Source organism: Drosophila kikkawai, chromosome 2L (genome assembly GCF_030179895.1).
Source record: "Drosophila kikkawai strain 14028-0561.14 chromosome 2L, DkikHiC1v2, whole genome shotgun sequence".
In the NCBI taxonomy this organism is placed as follows: Eukaryota; Metazoa; Arthropoda; class Insecta; order Diptera; family Drosophilidae; genus Drosophila; species Drosophila kikkawai.
Window position 1 is genome coordinate 25,904,335 of NC_091728.1, and position 20,310 is coordinate 25,924,644.

The 20,310-nt window shown below is 45.3% G+C and overlaps 2 protein-coding genes across 6 annotated transcripts in view; one reads left to right on the top strand and one right to left on the bottom strand.

The window, feature by feature from the left end:
• Positions 1 to 20,217, bottom strand: part of dpr12 (defective proboscis extension response 12) — a 73,642-nt gene extending 53,425 nt beyond the window's left edge. The window contains exon 1 of the mRNA XM_017161189.3: positions 20,115 to 20,217. The gene's annotated coding sequence lies outside the window, so the exon portion shown is untranslated. The remainder of the gene's footprint in view (positions 1 to 20,114) is intronic.
• Positions 19,746 to 20,310, top strand: part of LOC138929106 (uncharacterized) — a 160,371-nt gene continuing 159,806 nt past the window's right edge. The window contains exons 1-2 of one of the 5 annotated variants that reach the window (XM_070288139.1): positions 19,746 to 20,071; positions 20,131 to 20,253. In XM_070288139.1, the coding sequence (XP_070144240.1) occupies positions 20,152 to 20,253 (102 nt within the window). In that variant the 5' untranslated portion in view covers positions 19,746 to 20,071; positions 20,131 to 20,151. The remainder of the gene's footprint in view (positions 20,072 to 20,130; positions 20,254 to 20,310) is intronic. The other 4 variants (XR_011445524.1, XR_011445516.1, XR_011445526.1 and 1 more) reach the window with 4 other exon arrangements.

Genomic DNA, 20,310 nt, shown 5'->3' on the forward strand with positions numbered 1-20,310 from the left:
ATTATTAATTAACGGATTCCCTACTGCGGCTTCCATAATCTAGCGCATTTCCTGCATCGCTTCGCAGCAAACGCTCTAGTTCGTGGTGCTTCCACGAGGCTCAGCACAAAACACTGTTAAATATCCGCTTATTTGTCCGCACAAAGCAAATTAATAATCCATTCAGTGCCGTGCCCCAACATGCTAAGGCCAATTGGCAGGCATACTTGCACGGCGCTGCAGACTGCGGCAGTCGCCGGTGCACTGGCCGTGACAGTCGCGGTACTTCAATTAATGAGCGCTCGGCTAATTACAGGACGGGCAAACATGAGGAATTAGCAGCGGCATGCAATAATTCAATTGCCGGGCGTGGGGCTGACATATTTGCATTCAGCCCGCATTAGGACACGCCATGTGAGAGGGCCCTTTATGCGACGGCACCGGGGGCTGGGGCCTGGGAGGACCTCGACGCCAGGCTGCGATAAGAGCCATGAAAGTCGCCACGAAGCGGCCGATGTCGGTCCGCTTATCGGCTGCGTTTTATCGCCCTCAACATTTCAAGTTAATTTATTTCGCTGCTTTGATCTGGCAAGGACCAGCAACGGGCTGGGCGGCGGCGAATAAGTTTTCATATAAATTTCGCATTTTGAGGGACAACACGTCAGGCCGAAGCGGCGTTGGGGGATTTATCTGCACAATAAATTGCGCATCTTGCGAATCAAAACATTTTCGGTCGAGCAACCTCCGAGCGTGCTCCCCCGTACCCGCTCCTGTGTGAGTGGGCCACATGGCCATAGCGCCGAGTGTTTACAAATAAGCGGGCCAAGAGGAGTGGGCGCGGCAGAGCTTAGCTGCATGACAAGTGATTACACGGCTCCTGTCGTTACGCTGCTGTTGCCCTGTTGTTGTCCCGTTGTTGCCCTGTTGATATTTTTTCCTATGTTTATGGCGAGGTCCCTGGCAACGGCATAACAACTTCCCTGCCCCCGTAGTTTTCTCGGAAAAGTGTGGAAGCCAAAATAGCGTTCGCGGGTTGGCTCGTCACAGTTCCGCCTGACTCACATTAGTTTGGCAGGATTCAGCTTGAGGCTGTGGCGGCACCTCGATCTCGATTCCGTAATCATCAGGGAACCCATGTGTCGAACACGGCTGTGAGCTAAACGGCTTTAGTTTACACCACATCCGAAAGGGGCTGCACTCAGATCTGACCATATCGACGACTAAGTTGCACTACCACTTGCCCATTTCCAGGAAGTGTTGCGTGAGTTTTGGGTACAAGGAAATGTGCATTAGGCATGCGCTTCATTTTCTGTTTTGACTCATACCACCACAGGACTAACTATATATATAAAAACCTTTTGAACATTAAGTTATAAAGTGCATATACACTTGAATAGCATAACCAGACGATTCGATTTAGCCACGGTCAATCTTTATAAACCTTTCGATTAAAACCTTCCTTCTAGCTTGATGCTAGCTTTGTTCTACATTTTTCAAGTTGATCGGTAGAGTGGAAGTTCAAGGTGTCAGTTCGTTCAAGTGCTCTTAACCTGTAAGATACAAAGTACCTCACGGTTGTGCACTTGCTGCATCCCTCTGCTGTCGTATTGAAAATTCAGTTGCAAGGGTATTACGAGAATCGTTATTTCATGTCTGACTCTTAACACTTTATCCTACTCGATGCCCCATTCGAGTTTCTTTCGCCATGCGCACTTACTAATTTCGCATTTACGCTTTTACTGCCTTTGCGTTGCCATTGGTGTTGTTGCTTTTTAGGAAAGAATTTTCACTCAAGCCCCGCGAAATTGTTTGCGAAGCTTAACGACATCGGTGCGGGTGTGTGGGTATGTGGGTGGTGCATGGGGTGGACTGTCTGGGTGTTGACTGAGGAAGGGCATGGGTGTGTGTCTCCGACATTGGCAGCCATAGCTCCGCTTATGGCACAAATACAAATAAGCAGCACCACGCCCCTCCTGCGATCCACTGGCGCCCTTTGGCATTGCTCTTTGTTGAGATTTTATAGCTTGCATTTGTTTCACGCTCACTCGACGTCGACGGCATTGACACACATACTTGCACACTCGAGAAGAAACGCCAACATTTGCGCTGCACACAGTCGCACAGCTACACAAACTCGAACATCGCTCGTCGGCGATGCATCGCGATGCTTACACCTACGTACACGTACATATGTACGTAAGGACACACATGCATGCAATTTACGAGGCGCTGTAAATGAAATTTTGTTTGTTCGTTTGTCGACATTTTGAACTTTCGCTTTGGCCCCATTGTTGCAGCGATGTCGCTGTTGTTGCTGGTGCTGCACTTGCTGCTGGCTCACAATCTTCTGCACTACGCTGGTTATGGCGCAAAGAAACGCTTGGCTAATGCAATCTTACGACCTCAGCAAATTAAAGTGAAAGCCGAGATAATTTTCAATAAGAAAGAAAGTAGGGGGTATAGAGGTAAGTGTATGAAAGATCGCTAGAGTGGACCAAAGCCTTATAATAACAGTATACATAGCTCCTATTTAAATTGCCAGATGCAAGCAATTTTTTCGGCAAGTGCCTCTCCGCTAGCACAATGTCGTGAGCGTAAAAATCTAAATGTAAGTATACCATAAAGATCCAGCTATTGCATTTATGTGAATATGGATCTAGAATGCTCTAATGCTCCAAGTGTATATTATAATACAGTCCTAGACTGTCACTGTATGTGTACAAGAGAGTGGCAGCAAACTGACGATAATAAGTCTCCTATCATGAGCACAAACAAATTTTAAAACAATAAAGAGCAGACTCCGATGTTTGTATACCCCTGCAGATTGCTATTCGTTTATACAGAGTCGATCCATTTCCGTTAAATAAAAATAGTTAACCACTTTATATTAAAACGTGGCTGATTTTCACAATTAATTCATTGTAAGTTGGTTTTGATAAGCCATATCTCAGATATGTTAAAAATATAGCGAAGTAATGTCAACTTCATTACATTCACCAATACATTTTATATATACAAATTTATCTTTTCCGTTTTCGAATTTATTGACCATTTAGCTTAACTAAAAAATTAAAATAAATAAGACTCTAGTAATAAGTAAAATTTTGGTAAAATAAAGTTTAATTAAATTTTAAAACAAAAAAGGAAGCTAACTTCGGCACGCCGAAGTTTGTATACCCTTGCAGATTGGTTTTGATGTTTATATTATAAATTTAAATGCTGAAAACACTCACAAAACAGAGTTTCATTACATTTTACCTATACTTATTATGTTTACAGTTTGACAGTTACAGTTTTGCATTCCCAGCTTTACATATGTTATACATTTACCGATCGCTTATATGGCAGCTATATGATATAGTTGTCCGATTTTTATAAAATGTATACCAAAATTCTAGATTAATAAAAAAAGCTTATATCTCAGAGTAGATAAACATACGTTGAAAAACAACGAAGCTATAATTTTTTTCCTATTAATTTCCCGATCGTTCCTATGGCAGCTATATCATATAGTCGTCCGATTTTCATAAAATTTTTACCAAAATTCAGAAATAATATAAAATGGCCATATCTAAAAAATGGTGCAAAAATATTGAAAAACAGCAAAGTTATAATTTTTTTTCGAAAAATATATCGAACATTTGTATGGCAGCTATATGATATAGTCGTCCGATCCGGCCCGTTCCGACATATATAGCAGTGAGAGCATTTAGAAGACTATATGCAAAGTTTCATTCAGATAGCTTTAAAACTGAGGGACTAGTTTGCGTAGAAACAGACAGACAGACAGACGGACAGACGGACAGACGGACAGACGGACATGGCTAGATCGACTCGGCTGTTGATGCTGATCAAGAATATATATACTTTATAGGGTCGGAAACGTCTCCTTCACTGCGTTGCAAACTTCTGACTGAAATTATAATACCCTGCAAGGGTATAATAAATTATAATTTATACAAAGGTACAAAAAGGATTCGTATAGGGTAAATACTAGCCACAAATTAATATATGTGCTTTTTATACTAAAATTATAATACCCTGCAAATGTATAAGCATTACAATCCTATTAGGCATCTATGGACTTACTGATTACTCATGCGCAGTGATTCTTTCGGCTTTCCCTACATGTGTGTAGGCGAGCTCCATTTCGTACGTAGCATACATGTGAGCATACGTACACACTTGTGCCATGGTAATGTGTGCCTGCCTGCCAGCTCCTGCGCGTTTCCGGTGCGCTTGTGGCACTTGGCAGGTGGCGTAATATTTTTAATGCCGCACCCGAGAGCGAGCAGCAGTCAAAAATGACAATGTTCGCGGGTGCTCTGCCAGCGGTAATGAAAACGAAAAGTCATGAATAAATTTATTTATTGAACGTATCTTCCTGCTGTCAGCGCAAAGCGCGCTGCTCCGGAAGTGCCGCTGAAAGCCGCAGTGCTTTAATTTATTGTGGCACGTCCTCCATCGGATGCTTGGCGCCATCTTCCGTCGTTCGCATTTTGTGATGCGGCTCACCTCCCGGCTGTGGCCACCCGGAGGAAGGGTGCAGCTTAACTCATAGCCTCGCGTAGCAGGCGAATTCAATTAGAGCCTTACAGGTCGCAGCCGCTAGTTGCTCGGCCCTGTCTGTCAACCGCAAGAAAGTTGATAAATTAAGCCACACCAGACGGCCGACCATTAACAAAGCCAGTCTAGGCCGCCATAACAACCCGTCCTTTCCCAGGACGGTCCCAGAAGCTAGGCTGTTGCCTTGTCAGCTACACCTGCTATGTTATTTACTCGTCCTCTGCCTGGACTTTTACTCAGCCCAGAGTACCCACTGCCAACCATCTACGAAATCGTCTCAACCGGGCTGCGAGCGAGCGGAACGGGTTCACGTGATTCCGGCACACCGAAATATTACGAATAATTATGGGGCAAAGTCAGGGAATTCGCGGCTAAACAAAAGTTTTAATTCAACCGTTAAACGCACGATTTATTGTTTATTAATGCCCTGTCAGATATGCAAATGGATCGCAGCGTGGTCGGGCGACAGAAATTAAGCATCGTTAAAGGGCCGCGCGCAGAGAAGAAGTGCGTGCGCGTGCCGAAATGTCTGCAGTGTTGACATGCTCATGAGTCTTGTCGGGGGGTCCAAGGACTCCCGTCCAGGACCCAGGCACACGCACACTGGCGGCCCTGTCCCCAACAACCAGGAACAGACACTGGCGCAAGCCTTCAAATGGAGCCCGATTCCGGGAAACGCACTGTTGACGAATCCTTCGGCCAGGCTCAAGCACAAACTTGCAGGTGTAATCAATGGCACACAAATAATTTCCGCCTCAGTTCAAACGCATAGCCGGAAAATTTCAAATCACAACAAACACGTAGCGAGAGTCTGATATCCAGGAAAGTGAATGGCGCAGGTGAGTGAAAGTGGGAGTGGATGAGGGCGTGGGTGCGGGTGCAGGTGCGGGGTTTACTTGTTTGTGCCTGTGGCTATTTTTATTGAAAATTGTGGACTTTGCATGCCGCACAAGAAAAGGTGGAGCGGGCCGGAATTTAATTTCGGCCTGGCAATATTTCTACGAAGTTCCAGGTGCCCGTGGCCGCTTTTGTTGCCCGCACCACCCTCTGTGAGAACATTCCCAATATTTCAGCTGTCAAACCGGGACAGACAAATAACCCAGGCCCGAAAGTCGGTGTCCCGAGTTGGACAAGTTTAAATCGAGAGCGACAGTCACGAATGTGTACATATTGGGGATACACTAAGAATTAAAATCTGATTTTGGGATAGCCGCCAGTGAGACACACAATCGCAGGAGCGTCCAGATATGACTGCATTAAATTCAAGTCCATTTAAATATTTTATGTCCGCACAGTGCTCCGCGTGAGAGCGCAAAAAATGTCATCGAAAACGAAATCCATAAATAATACTTTATTGTTCGATTTTTTGTGGGCTCCGCCTCCGCCCGACGGAGCCCGGCAAAAACCAAGCGCAGGAAAATCCCCGAGAGTTGCCAGTGGTCTAACCAGCGCCTGTCATACCCTGGCAGGAATTTCTGCAGCCGAACGCACAGCGGTTTTGGCCATCTGACGCCGGTCCGTGCTACCCGCTGCCAATTGGCACACTGGGCAGACCAGCAAACTGCTTAATAAGCAGCGCAGCTGTCAACATTTTGGTATCAATTTTGATGCTGCTGCCGTTGACTTTTGGTTTTTGTTTTGCTTCGTGTTCGGTGCGTTTCCCACAAAACGTCGGCCATCAAAAGTTATTGCGCCGGGCTCGGGCGCTATCAATTTCTAGTTCAGTGATCTCTTTAGCAGGAAGTGCTTAGCGCAATTGACAAAATGGCGGACGCAATAAAACCGAAAATGGCCGCCGAGCTGAGCCGGTGCCCTGGACCCAGGTACGAATTTATTTAGCGCTGCAGGCAGGCGGCAAATTAATTTCGAGGGCCTGGAATCTGGCATCTTGATGTCCCGCGCGCTCGTGCTATCGTCAAAGCACTTGGCGCCTTTGGGAGGCAAGTGGAGACCTGGCCAGCGGTGACCACGCGGCCCTATCTCGTTTATGTGCCGCAAATTGCAGCTGCTGTCCATCACTTTGGATATAATCAAAACACAAACGGATCGCAGGGCAGCTCCGGTCGGCAGCTGGTAGCTCGCCATCTCGACAGCTCCGGGCTTTGGGGCGCACTCTCTCCTTACACTAATTGCTTTCAATTTAATGAAAATTTTAATAGAAAAGCGACTCGCCAGAAACAGTTGTCGCTCCTTGGGCCCGGTCCTAAGCCGCTGCCATGGCGTGCACAAAATACATAACATAATGGCGCCAGCCAGCGGGCTGGAGACAGCCCGAAAATTGCGCCAAAACAATTTGCACTTAATACAGTGCAGGGAATTTATTTGGCACACACGCATACTGCACACAGGGGCCTCCCAGGACTTGATAATCAAAAGTTTACACTTTCGGGAATGTAAGTGTGCCCTTTATTCAAGTTTTGTATTTGCATTTGCAGCCGAAACTTTTGCAGCCGTACGACAGGAGACAGGAGGCACGAGGCAGGGGCAGCGAGAAACACGTTACGGAAAATTGCAATTGCGAGTCAAGTCGAAACCCATCTACATTTCCGCCGGTGGCAGTCCTGCATAAGATTTCACCTGTCGATTCCAGTCGCACATCAATGTCAGCCGTGTCAAGATGGTTCTGGCTGCAGGCGGATAGATGCTGGCTAAAAGGCCTGTCTGTCTGTCTGTTTGTCTGATTCCCTTCCAAGCCACTCGTAGAGAGCACTCTCTTTGCACCTGGACCGAAGACGCGGTCGGTGGCTGCTAATGAAGACACAAATCGATGCTGGCACCTTTGGGCCCAGAGGCGCATTCTTTCGCCCCGGTAATGGTCTTCTGAAATTGCCGGCCATAATTCCTGGCCACAGCAGTTCTCGCATCGATGGAGCCAATAAACAATGATGAATCACTTATAAATTGTTGGCATATTTCGAGGACCCGCCGCCGAATGCTGTGCCCGAGCGGAGCGGAGTGGAAATTGAAATTGATGACGCTGCTCCTGGCAAAGCCTGACTTGTCGCTGTTTAAACGCTGCCAAGTAAGAAGGCGCTGCGACCGCTGCTCCCCCTCTTCCTCTCCCTTCGGTTGTTTATTTACGAACATTAACGAAATAAATGACATGCAAATAAAAAGCCAAATGGGAACGCGAATGCGACGCGACGTGGCTGGCTAAAAAGTTTGAATAGACAAATTATTGCGCCGCCGCCAGCTAGCCAAAAAGCGGGCGAGGTAATCACTAATGTTAACTGCCACCCACCAATCGTCAAACGATAAACGCAATTCATTCACAATTCCGCCAGAAGGAGGGCCCTGCGAGGCATTTTTAATTTTGGCTCCAAATGAGTCGTGATTCGGAGGACTTTCACGTTGATTGGGTTCGCCTGGCACTGAGCGATGGCTCTTGGTCACGTAATTAACAGCGAACTTATTAATCGCCGGCTGACAACTCCGTCGGTTGTCTAATTTAGTCAAATTACCTGCAAATCGAAATTACACCAAGGGTCTGGCGATTCTTCTCTTCGCTTTGTTTTCCCGTAAAACTTGCGCGGCTTCATGCAAATAAGGCGTCGACGGGTGTGTCGCGGCTGTGCCTTGCTAGTGAAACGTGAAAATTTGGCAGTTTCGAAAGGATTTCCGCTCCGAGGGCGCAAAAGCGATGTCGGTTGCCATTTGACTTTGCGCCAAAGTGCGGGCCCTGCCGCTGACAGCAGGGCGTTGTAGTCAGCGTTGTCGGTTGGCAGGCATTTACGAAATTTTATAATAATTATAATTTTGTATGTATTTGCATATTTGTGTGCCGGGCGTTCGTTGGAAAGGGTTGTGTGGCTTGCTTTCTGTGGCAGTTCTGTGGGCCCAACATGGTGAGAGTTGGGCCTCACCTTTACGGAATATCTGCGGCACTTTGTGCAGCAGGTAGCCAGCAGGTGCCTGCTTATAATCGGAGTATTTAAGAATTTTCCCAAAACCGAGAACCTCGTGTTCGACAAGCTCAATAATTGTATGTAGAGAAACATGTACATACGTACGCATGTGGCCACAATTAAATGCTGCAGACATAGAGGAGCTTGGTGGCGGTGTAAATTTCATTTTGCCGCAGATAGAATTTACCTCAATTTATGTGTGCGCATTTTCCGATTTAATTGACTTATTTGTATATATTTTATATAGCGATCGTCCACAACTCATTAGTAGAGTTTACAAATATAACCTGTGCTCTGCCTTGGCTTGGTCAATGTATGGAAAGGCAGACCATTGATTAACTTGCTGGTACTATTTCTAATTTGGAATATCCAATCGGCTTGTGTAGCCATTTTTGGCTTGAAGGCCATCGTCAGCCATTCCATTTCTGCATCCTCGATTGCATTCTGGAGCGATTATATCTGCTGGTTTGTACCTACGTGTGTTCCGCAGCTGGCAATCCGACCCATGGCATTGTGCCCGAGAGGGGGCACAACAGATACAGCTCCTAATACATTGTCACTGCAATTGACATTTTGTCAAATGGCAATACAATGCGCCTTCCCCTTTGATGCACCCCGCATCCCAGGGACACGCACTCGCACAGACACATGTGGCCGGCGCAACAATCGTATCTCGATACACGAGAACTTGTGCTGTAAAGCAGCTTTTAATGTTGCGTAATAAATTGAAAAGTAAGCAAGCGTATAAAACACACCCATGCCCACACTCCCTGGCAACATTGTGGGGCCGGGGGCTCGGCTGGGGCACACTGGCAAGACGACTATCGCTTTCAGGCAGTCATAAAGGCGACTTAACAATGCCAGCTGCTGCTGCAATCCAATGCGAGACACAGAGATACTTATTTAGTTCGACTGTGGGGCCGGGATCCGCTGTGATTGAAAAATTCTGGCGCTTTGTTTTGCAGCCCACACGGAATCCACACTCGCTCGATTCCGGATTTCGGATTTCGGGGATGCTGGGCAAATGTCAATGGATCAATGCCGGATTCCCGGGCACTCCGTTGCCTCCATTGCCTCCATTCTGCCATTCAATTTTCGGCATCTCTGCGATTTGTTACCCGGCACTCCCTAAGCCCCGCCCGGCAATATTTAATGTCACGTATTTGATCAGAAAATTAAGGATCAAAAAAGCATTTGTGTAAGCATCTGAAAATGTTGTGATTTATTGCGCCACAGCCGGTTGGCCCGGCCAACGCTCCTGGCCGGCCAAGCTGTGCGGATTTGCAGGGACACTGCCACACATCCTTATGATGTACGAGACACCAGCCAGCAGCTGCGGGCCGTGGCCGAGCGTCTGTGGCAGGCTGGGACTGTTTAGTTTTAAACTGGGACGTGTACAATTTAATTTAATCTTAGGATTTTCCCCAGAAACTGCTGTTCTCTCGGTTCTCTGGCTCTCTCGTGCTCGCCTCCCGCTCGGGCGACACATAAATTTCGCACATGACTGGCCCGGAACAAAGTGGAGGACAAGAAAATATGGAAAATCTTTTCATTTTCCAGGCTTCTTTTGTATGTTAGATTACTGTATTTCATTTCACTTTATGCGGCTTCGTTGATATTTTGAGGACTCTTTGTTTGCCCGAGGCGGAGTTGTGTTTTTCCAATTATCTGAATTACTTTCGCCCACTGTCCTCGACAGCCACTTACCCGGAACAGTGATAAATCACTTACCTTTCGAGCTGCCGAGATATCCTTTGAGCAGGACGAGGGTTGCGGCATCAAGATGCGAGTGGCAGGCGAAAATGCGATGTCATTGCAATTAGCAAATGCGGCCGGGAATACCATACTTCAAATATTAATTAAATTTTCGGAATCTTCATCCGATAATAATCTGATATAGACCCTTCACCAGCCACTCCGCCCGCCGTCAACTCGTCGAGCAGTCAATTTAATTTGCTGAGAGCTATTGCCTTCCACGGCACGTAAAGCAATTTGAAATGAGCAACTGGCGGGTAAATTTAATAAATGTTTCACGTTTCGAGGGCAGTGTGTGTGTCGGCCTGGGTCAGCGAGGATGGCGCGATGAAACCGATAGCTCAACATGATAATGCCTCTCCGCATTGATGATGATTTCTGCAACATTGTTGCAATTATTGTCTGTTTATGCTAATTAAAAATCAATGACAAGTGCCATCGGGCCGCACTTTTTTCCACCGCGTGGTAATTTCAATTTCCAGAATCTCCCGTCGACAATTTGTCCAATTAAGTCGAGGGGCAGGTGTTGTCGTGGCTCGTGGTCGATTTAGTTTCCCAGTTGGGCTGGAAATATGGGTCTGCAGAAAATGCCTAGCAGGACCAAACTGGGGCACACAATTTCACGTTGCCTTGGGGAGCCAAATTGTATTTAAATCCGAGTCCTGCCACATCAAATTTGATTGTCAGCCGCAGATTCCGAGTTTAAAAAATGTGAGCAAACACTGGGCGTGTTCTTGGGCGTGTATACAAGTGGCCAGGCCCACTGTAACCAGAGTAACCCGGATCTTGGGGGCCCAGCGGTTATTTTTGGTCTTTGTATCAAATGAAGCGTGCGAATGCCACAACGCCCCCAAAGACCGGCCATTAAATGCGCAGCCCCCAAGACTGGCGGTGCAGGAACTCCACTCCGCAAGGACGCAAAGGGGCTGGTTCTCTGTGTGTTTGCCTAACAAGTGACCAAAGACAAGCAGACAAGCGCCGCTTGTTGATAAAGTCATCAGCCGGAAATCGATAAAGATAATAAAGGACGTCGAAAAATTCTCAGAAATGAGTATTCAGAGTGGGGGCAGTGCCGCCAGATGCCATTCCAGCTCGCTTCCCGCTGATCGGGAACTCTGAATGCGAAATTAATTTATTTCCTTAAAGACCCACCATCTCCAGCTCCCGTACCGCTTGCCCTTTGACATCAATTTAACAAATTAGAAACACGTGACGTCGGTTTAAACTCTAATTGATTCCCATTTCAATTGAATTTTATTTGCCGCAGCGTGAACACGGCCTGCTTTGGCCAACGCCAGCCAATGCAGAGTGGCATTGAGGTTTGTGATGCGCAAAAATATAATAAAGCAATAAATTAAATTAGTGCGCAATATTTAAAAACAAATAATCGCTCTCGGCTCGGCGGATGTTTTTGAACAAAGCCAGCAATTGCAGCGCCATAAATAATGGATAAACATTCATGCAAATCAACACTGCAACCGCTTATTGTTCGTGTGTTGGTTTCCCCCAGCCCACAGTGGGTTCGATACTGGAAATTAAAGCTAAAATCGATTTCCTAAAATGGAACATTGCGAGCTTGAATCTCGACTAATTTAGACCTTGACTTATTTTAACATCCAAGCAATAAGTCCCATTAATAATTTATAGTGCACATTTAGCCCCAATCACTCTTGCCCCAATGCTTTAGTTTAAATATATTATTTATTTCGATCAAAAATGTATCTCGGTGGGTCTCTGTGACCCCACTGCGTAGCGGTCGGCACTGGAGGAATGCGTGGGGAGCGACTTACAATCGAATTAGCTCCAATAAGGCACGAAATTAATTTCCGCTCTGCACGCCGCAAGCCGCAGAACATAATTGCGGGTTCGGAAGCGAGAGTAGGCACTCGAAACCAAAAATGAATAAAATTCTCCAGTGGTTCGAATAGGAGATGCCCTGTACCTAACAGTGTCCAAATACTGCTTATAAATATTAGAGCATATTTCAGAATGAAGCTTCTCAGACAACACAACTTTTCTATTAAATAATCAAACTAAAAACAAAACTCTTTTAAATCTTAAAATATTAATATCTCAAGTAGCTTAAATATCGAAGTAAAATGAATTTATTCTATTCTCTTTAGATTTTATAAAATATCAAAAATTGGAACTTTTAAATAAATGATCAATATACATAAGTGACATATTAATCATTAAACTTTAAATGTATTGTAAAAAGAAAATATTTTAAAAACTCTTTAAAATTGTAATAAAGTTTTTAACAATATAATACAAAACTTTACACATATTTTTTAGGATATTTGGGATTATATGTTAATATCAACCTATAATTAATGTAACGGGCAAAGCGAGAAATCGTAATCATGAAAAGAAACTAAATTAAATCATGAAAATTTTACAGCTGAGCTATAAATGAGAACACATGTTAATGTTAAATAAACAGACCCAAAGCATTTTCATTGTGATATTAGGTATCTCACAGTCGAGCAGGCTGCCTTAAGGCTAAAATTCACTTGTTTTTCGGTTAAATTCAATCTGTACCGATAACACACTGTCGAGCACACCTGACGTAATTTTTCGAAAATAATACAAAATAATTTGAAAAAAAGGAACACGCAAGCATAGCTACAACGATTGCTTAAAACTTATATATAGAGGTAGTGGAAATCGAATCTTTTTTCATGTAACCTTCTGATGATCTACTGATCATTTTCTAACGCTCATCATAAGTTTTTTACTAGATTCCAAGTGATATTTGAACTTTCTATCAAATAAATTATAAAAAATATTAACATTTTTTTTTATGCAGTGCTCCTGCCATTCATTATATTATTATTCATATTATTATTTTATTATTTAGAAAGTTTAGAATCAACGTCTGTTCATAAACCGGGGCCTTTGGTGGTTAATCTTAAAGTATAACGGAGACCTATAGAGCACAAGGGACCTAGTAAGCCTCAAGTGAGCATGGCTTATTCTGCACTGCCGGACAAGCTAGTCTTGATAAAAAAAAAAACAATTGAAGCCATAGCTGTCACCCACGGAGGGATCCTAGGCCGATCCGGATCTGGGACGTTCTACTGGCCAAAACACTTAAGATTGCGTCGCACACAAATTGAATTTTTTGCTCGGGCGGCGAGTCATTGTTTGAGCAGCCTGTGGTCCGTCTGCGGATTATGTGGCAGCATATTTACGCCGAGAGCCTCGGGATGCCTCGCACTCGCATAACATCTACATCTTCATGCCGCCACCCGCCATATTTGCGAACTTCTATGGCATACTTTCCCGGGTAGGCAGGCACTGGCAGTCGATTGTTGGAAAGTTGCTCGATGCCGCATGGAAAATTCCTCGGCGTTCGGTGTTGCACACACCGAGCTTCCGCCTCCCACACGTTGATGGATCCCCCATGCACCCCACGTCCTGTCACTCATCCATTCTCCCTTCTTCCTGCCAGCCAAAGAGCCAGCTTGCCAGCCAAGCAGACAGCCTGCCCCACCGGGCACTCAGCATGTATTGACTCTGTATTTCTTTCTGTGGCGCTGACTTAATGGCAAAGTCCCCTGCGGCCGGCCATATGCAATATTTCTTGAGTCTTCGGTGAGCACGGAGTGTCTCCGAGGCGTGTCCTCGTCGAACGGAGTGGATATAATCGGCTGGGTGACTGACTATCTGGTTCTGACTGCAATACACTTTAAAGTCCGCCAGGCGGCAGTTAAAACTTTTGGCCGGAGCAGTGTCTTCGGGGGCCTTTAACTCCCGCAGGTCCCAAAGTGCTATTACTGAAATTGAAGACATCTATGAGCTGGCCTCCCCATTGACGGTTGGCTCGCACACACATGCCAGTGCGTGCCACACCACCCTTCTCCCTCGGATGTGTGTAACCGGCATCGCTTTTATGGTAATGAGCTCGCATTACAAGCAGCCAAGAAAGCAGAGCGAAATATTTTGACACGCCGCCCACATTGATATCGGAGCATCGGAACCTTCGGAGCAGGGGGCAAGGAGCAGGAAGCCTTGAGCAAAAGCTGGGAGCTGGGAGCTGGGAGCAGCGAAGGCTTATCACATAGCACTAAATGGCTCCGATCCCGGGAATGTGCTCTTCGCCCTTCGCCATCTTAAAGTCAGTGGCGGCGTGCAAACTTTTTATTTCCGTAATTTCACTTGAGAGTACTTTCGCCGCTAAATTTTTGAATGAGCGTGGCCTCGCACTACCGTTGGCCCTTCCTTACGTACCTCTTGTCTTCTTAGTCACAATACCTCAGACGCAGACACACGGACCCGCTTCATTTGCGGCGCGTGTCTCCTGCCCTTTGCTGGGATGCTGAGCCACATTTTTAAATCTTGATGTCGGGCGTTCATTTCGTAGCACCATTGTTTTTATTATTGTTGGCACTCTCGTGCTTTTGTTTGAGCCTGAGCCGAGAAGGCCCTACTTGAACTTGGGGCCAAAGCCCACAGCAAAGGCTGGGGGAGGCACGAGTGCGAATATTTCATATTTACGGCGCAAACTTCTGCAAGTAGGGCTGATTAAAATCTGTGGCGCATTTCCACACACATGATTTTTTGTGATTTTAATATTATTGCTGAAAGCTATTTATTTTTTGTTGTATTTTATGCAAAGCAGAGCAGTAAAACTGTGTCTAGCGTAACGAAACTCTACGCACGAGCAGGCATCGCAAAAATACAAACAATTTACAGAATAAATTGAAATTTTTAAACTCTTGTGAATATCTCTGACCGTTGTTTCTTTGACAAAGCCTTTTCTTATCTTCAAGAATAATACTTTCTTCTCGAAGTTCATTAACCTGGCTCGAAAGCTAAAATCTTTTCCAACATATTCATTAGACGGGGCATAGTCAGCAGTTTTATGCATTTCCTTACCTAGCCGAAATGATTGGATTTTCAATTTTCCATAATCATGGAAATGTTTGAGAGAAACCAGACTTGTTTGTCTTTTACTTAATTGGTAAAAATAACTCAAGGATGTTTCGATCGATATAATGTTCTGTGTATCTCAGTATACATATTATCCGTGCGGTTAAGTACACTCAAGCGCATAAATATCCGCTGATTCAAGTTATTTTGGCAAATACTGGAAATCAAAATACAATATATTGCTATTTCATTTTATTTTTATATTAAGTAAACGAATCTATAACCGTAAGGTTACATGTGCCCGTGTCTGAAATTTTCGTGGTATCATTTTATGCAAAGTGGGCTCAGACAACAAAGAAAATAATTGTCGTTGTCGGGAAGAACTACGAATACAAATAAACAAGAAAGGCATCTAACTTCGGAAAGCCGAAATTTGTATACTCAGTCCTAAATTAGATTTTCTTCGAAAAAAAAAGAGAAATGCAAAGCGTTTACCAGAAAGTTATAGTATTTTGATTTTGAAATCGTAGAAAATATTTAACATTATATGTAAAGGTAAAAAAAATATATTTTCCTCTTTTTTCCCCAGTTTCTTTTTCCACGAATAGCTAGGATATAGTCTCTTAAACCGGACTGTATCCAGATAGATCCACTCGGCTGTCGCTCAGACTCCTTTAGGACGTTGCGGGCCTCTGACGAAAATGGTGTTACTCTCGGCAAGGGTATATAAAGCTGAAAGAAAACAAAATAACCCAACAAATACATGGAACAATCGCGCGGAGAGACAAAGCCTGAGTCCTCTGACTGGCTCAGAGTGGCAACATTTTAGTAGAAGTCTTGTTTGCTGCCCCGACAGAATGGCTTCAATAAAAAAAGTGGGTAAAGCGAGGGCAGACAGGGACTGGGGTTCCCGAAAAGACAAAAAGAACTTTCCTGCACATACAGAGCGTAGAGGGTAATTCTTAGTTAACGAGCAAGCAAAACGTATTCACGCTCAGCTAATCCCCGAGGGACCCACACAGGGCACAGCCGAGAACCAAGTCCCAGCCCTGATTCGCCTTCTGGCCCAGTGTGTGCGATGTGTACTTAGGACCCAGTGCAGTCGGATAGCTCCGCTCCACGGCCGTACTATTAAAGCCTAATTGTGGGCAATTACTTGCTACTCGGCTAATAAAAACGTTAGAGATATTTGCGCATTTTAACTAATGATTTTCTGCTTAGACCTAGGCAAACACTGGCAAATTTAAGTGTCCGGCTGAGCAGCCCACGCCATCCGGCTCGTAAATTACACCTCCACCACACGCCGAAAACCCCCGCAACATCTCATTAGCAGGCGGCTGACACAGTTATTAATAATTCATTCAGTACTAATAGAATGTTTGTAGTTCGAACGGCACACATGACACGGCAGCAGAAATCACGGGGCAGGGACACGGAACACGGGCTCTCTCGATAATTAGCAGATTGCCTGTATAATTCAGGCCGTGCCCACGGCAGTCCGGCTGGGAAAAGACTAGTCTGATACCTGAAGAGGCCCGCAAACAGGTGGGGCTCCGGCCATCAATCATGATTGGTTGCCAACCAATCCGCCGCTGTAATTTCCAGGCCATCAAATCCCCTGCCCCCTAGGCTCCGGCCTGATTATGCAAAGTCCTCATTACAGACTTAATTTGTTAAGCTGTTGGCGGGCGAAGTAATTTGAATTGGCTGCGCGACATCTTGCAGCCCATTGTTAATGTTTATGGTGGGTCGTAATCCAATTTCCTGCCATAAACCTGCCCAGGCAGGTTCCGGCTAAGCCGCTTCTCGCTTCACTTGAGAGTTCGGGCCCAATATAGTACCGATAATAACGAACTCAGCCCCTGCCGAATGGCAAACTTTTACATGGCAGGCCGATGAGCGTTGCCAAGACTCAGTTTGCGAGTTCCGTCAATTGGAAAGCACTAAAGGATGCCAGCCGATATTTATCTGCAAAGGGTCGCCCAATGCGGGCTGAACACAATGCCGAGCAGATAAGCTGGCCAGGCCAGGCAAAAGTCACGAAAATAAATGGAAATTAAAAGTTGGCAAGTCCTGATTGGACAGCAACAGTCCCAGTCCCAGTACCAGTCCTGGCAGTCGAGCTGCCAGCCCAGCAGGGCCTTAAATTATGCCAAGCCCCACAAAGGGTTAGTGGAGTGTGAGTGCGTGCGCCCGAGATTGAATAATATATCAAAGGCTCACGTTCGGCATTCGAGGCTGCGCTGATTCCACTGCCGAATGCAAGTCCTATCTCTCCTGCGGCAGCATCTGGCGGAGGACTTGGGCATAATAACCGGAGCGTACGTGCTGACGCGACTTGGTTAACATGACATCATCGTGCAATAAACGGAGTCTAATGAATAAAAATGAATTTAAAAGCCAGAATAAAAACAAAGACCCTCGCCGGAGACACAGTGACGTGCGGCCAGGGGCTGCTGGTGGAGCAAGGACCAGCAGCAGGCTGCCAGCCAGTCTACGCACAGACCCAGTGACTTGGAGGCAGTCGGCCAAGGAGCCGGGACGGGCTCGCAACTAGACGGCAAACTTAGCTGACGACCAGCCGGGCATGTTCCAATTTGTGTTTTTGCTGCGCAGGCAGGATCGGCATAGGCTCTCCTCGGTCCTTGCTTGTAATCCGTTATTTAAATATTTTCTGTTTTTTATTTGCCTTTGCTATTACGCTTGTAGATATTTTGCATAAATAACTACGAGCAGGCAGCGCTGGGAGCCGAGCAAAAACCCAACTGACATGCCATCGCACACAGACTTGGCTGATTCTCATATGCACACAATCAAATCAGAGCTAGACAGAAAGGAATAACAATCTGCCGAGCGAGGCAACTACTGCTGTGTTGTTTTGCAGCAGGACTCCAGTTATATATTGCCTCAGCCTTGTTTACACAAGAGTTGACTTTGCGACTCCATTGCGGAGTCCAATGGATCGGGCGGCCTCTTGGCGTATGATCCGAGTAAACACACATTACGTATACGCCCGATTCCGGTGGTCTCATTAGCAATAGCACGAGGTGTCAAAATAGAAGCCATAAAGAGGCCCCTGCCCGAGGGTTTAGCTCTATCCGCCCCGTCAGCCACGGTTACTGTCAACGTACAATCCATGGGCCCAGGGACCAGAGGCCTGAGACGTGCCACAGCCCAATCACACACTGGCCCACTGACACGCCGGGCATTGGCACTTTGCATGTCAGACCCCCAAGGTGACGAAACGCCCCAGCCCCGCTCCAGCTCCTGCCCACTCTCCACTGTCCCGTTGACAGTCCGGCACTGACACAGGTCTGCCACGCCCGAACATCCTGCCGGCTGAGCGACCTCTGCGTCTCATTTTCCGCGAGTGTGTACGTGGTGTGCGTGTGCGCTTTCAAATATCAAATTCACATTAATTTTGACATCGAAGCGGAAATACATTTAATTGCTTTTGGCTCGCCCCGCCCCAGCCGCGACGTCCTTGCTCACGCCCCCAGACCCCCCACGCGCAGCGAATTGCCGAGGGGCCTCACGTCTAAACGACAACGACTTTCGCCATTAGCGCCACGTCTCCAAGGAACTCGTATGATTCCTACACAAATATTTGGCTTTTCTTAGCTGCTTCCATGAGTTTTCATTTTGTCATTTCATTAAGAAGCCGTCGGACTCCGACAGACGCCATTTGCATGCGTGTTTGCCCTGGCTGCTGAATAGTCCTGAACAGTCTTCTGCGGTCTGGTGCCCTGGTGTTGTCGGCCGGTTTCCCTGTAATCGCGCTGGATTTGTTTGTGGCACGTTGCCAGGCAAAACAATTACAACAATAAATGTTTCGGGCTTTGATTAACTTAGCAAGCATCATGTTGATTATAGGTAAACAGTAACTCGCCGCGGGAGAGGGTTCTTCTTTGTATGTAAGCCTAATTAAATTTAAGCCCATTTATGGATTACAGCATTATTTAGAAATTTTTTAGAAATTTTAAAGTCGACTTTTAATAAACACATCTCGCCAGCAAATCGTAACGATTTACGCAAATACTTTTTAAGAGGTAGATGTCTCAGATGGCTAATATGTTTTCAAGTTTACTTCTTCTGATCCTAAAGGTTCCTGGTTTTAATAGTCTACTCGCTAACTTATTTAATCAATTTATTTTACAATTCATCATAATTGGTTTTCGATTAATATAATATATTCCATTTTCTAATTTCAGTATGATGAATACAAATTGCCATAAGAACGCATAGTGTTAATATTTTCTGTTTCACAAATGCACAAAAATTACAAATCTTGAATCTCAAACTTAAAAGCCACTGGTTAGAACCTTAGTAAAACAATAACTTTAATGATAATGATATAATTTTACCAAATCTTAAGGAAAACTTTAGCTTAAGATACAATTATTTTCTTCCGAAAGTCACAAGTACAGCTCACAAAAATAGACCTACCAATGAAATTCTATTAATTTGTTTATATCTTGATAGTTTTTAGTCTGAGATATGATGGGTATTGTGTAAGCTGGATATAAATATTTCCAAATTCGATGTGGGTTAAAATCATTCAGAGGTTTACTGAGCAATTAAGTTTCTTAAAACAAAATGCTGACATATCTAACAAGAAAAAAATAAATAAATACAACAAAATCATTTCAAAGTAGGCGTCTTTCAAATGTTTTCTAAATAAGAGTGATTATTATTAGGGCCTCGTCAAATATAATTACTTAGCGATAAACAGTTTTCTATTAAAAAAAAAGAAATCAATCCCGAATCCTCCCAATTAATAACAACACCATTATGGCAGCTACTTTTCTGGTGAATACGAACTTCCCTTGCCAGCCTCAGATGATATGTTTTTGAACGACGTCCGTGTTTTGTGTTTGACGGCAACAAAGTTTGTGCTTACCGCAGGCCATAAACCAAAACCTAAACTTCCAAATCCCGCATAAATCAGGTAGCTTGGGCCGGAAAGCCAGGAGGAGAGTGCGCCGCAGGGGGTAAGCAAAGGCAAAAGTCACACTAAGCACGTGTCATACTCACATGCGATGCACCTCAGCGGCGGATGCGGCCAGAATAGATGCCAGAAGGGATTCCGATGACCCGTTTCTCACTTATTTATCTCGCCGGCGGCACTCGCGAATATCGCACGGCGGAAGCATCAACTGGACTCTTCGGAAAGGTAAATCCTCGCACTAGGGGGCACCGTCAGACTTAACATACGCTCGCACACTCACTC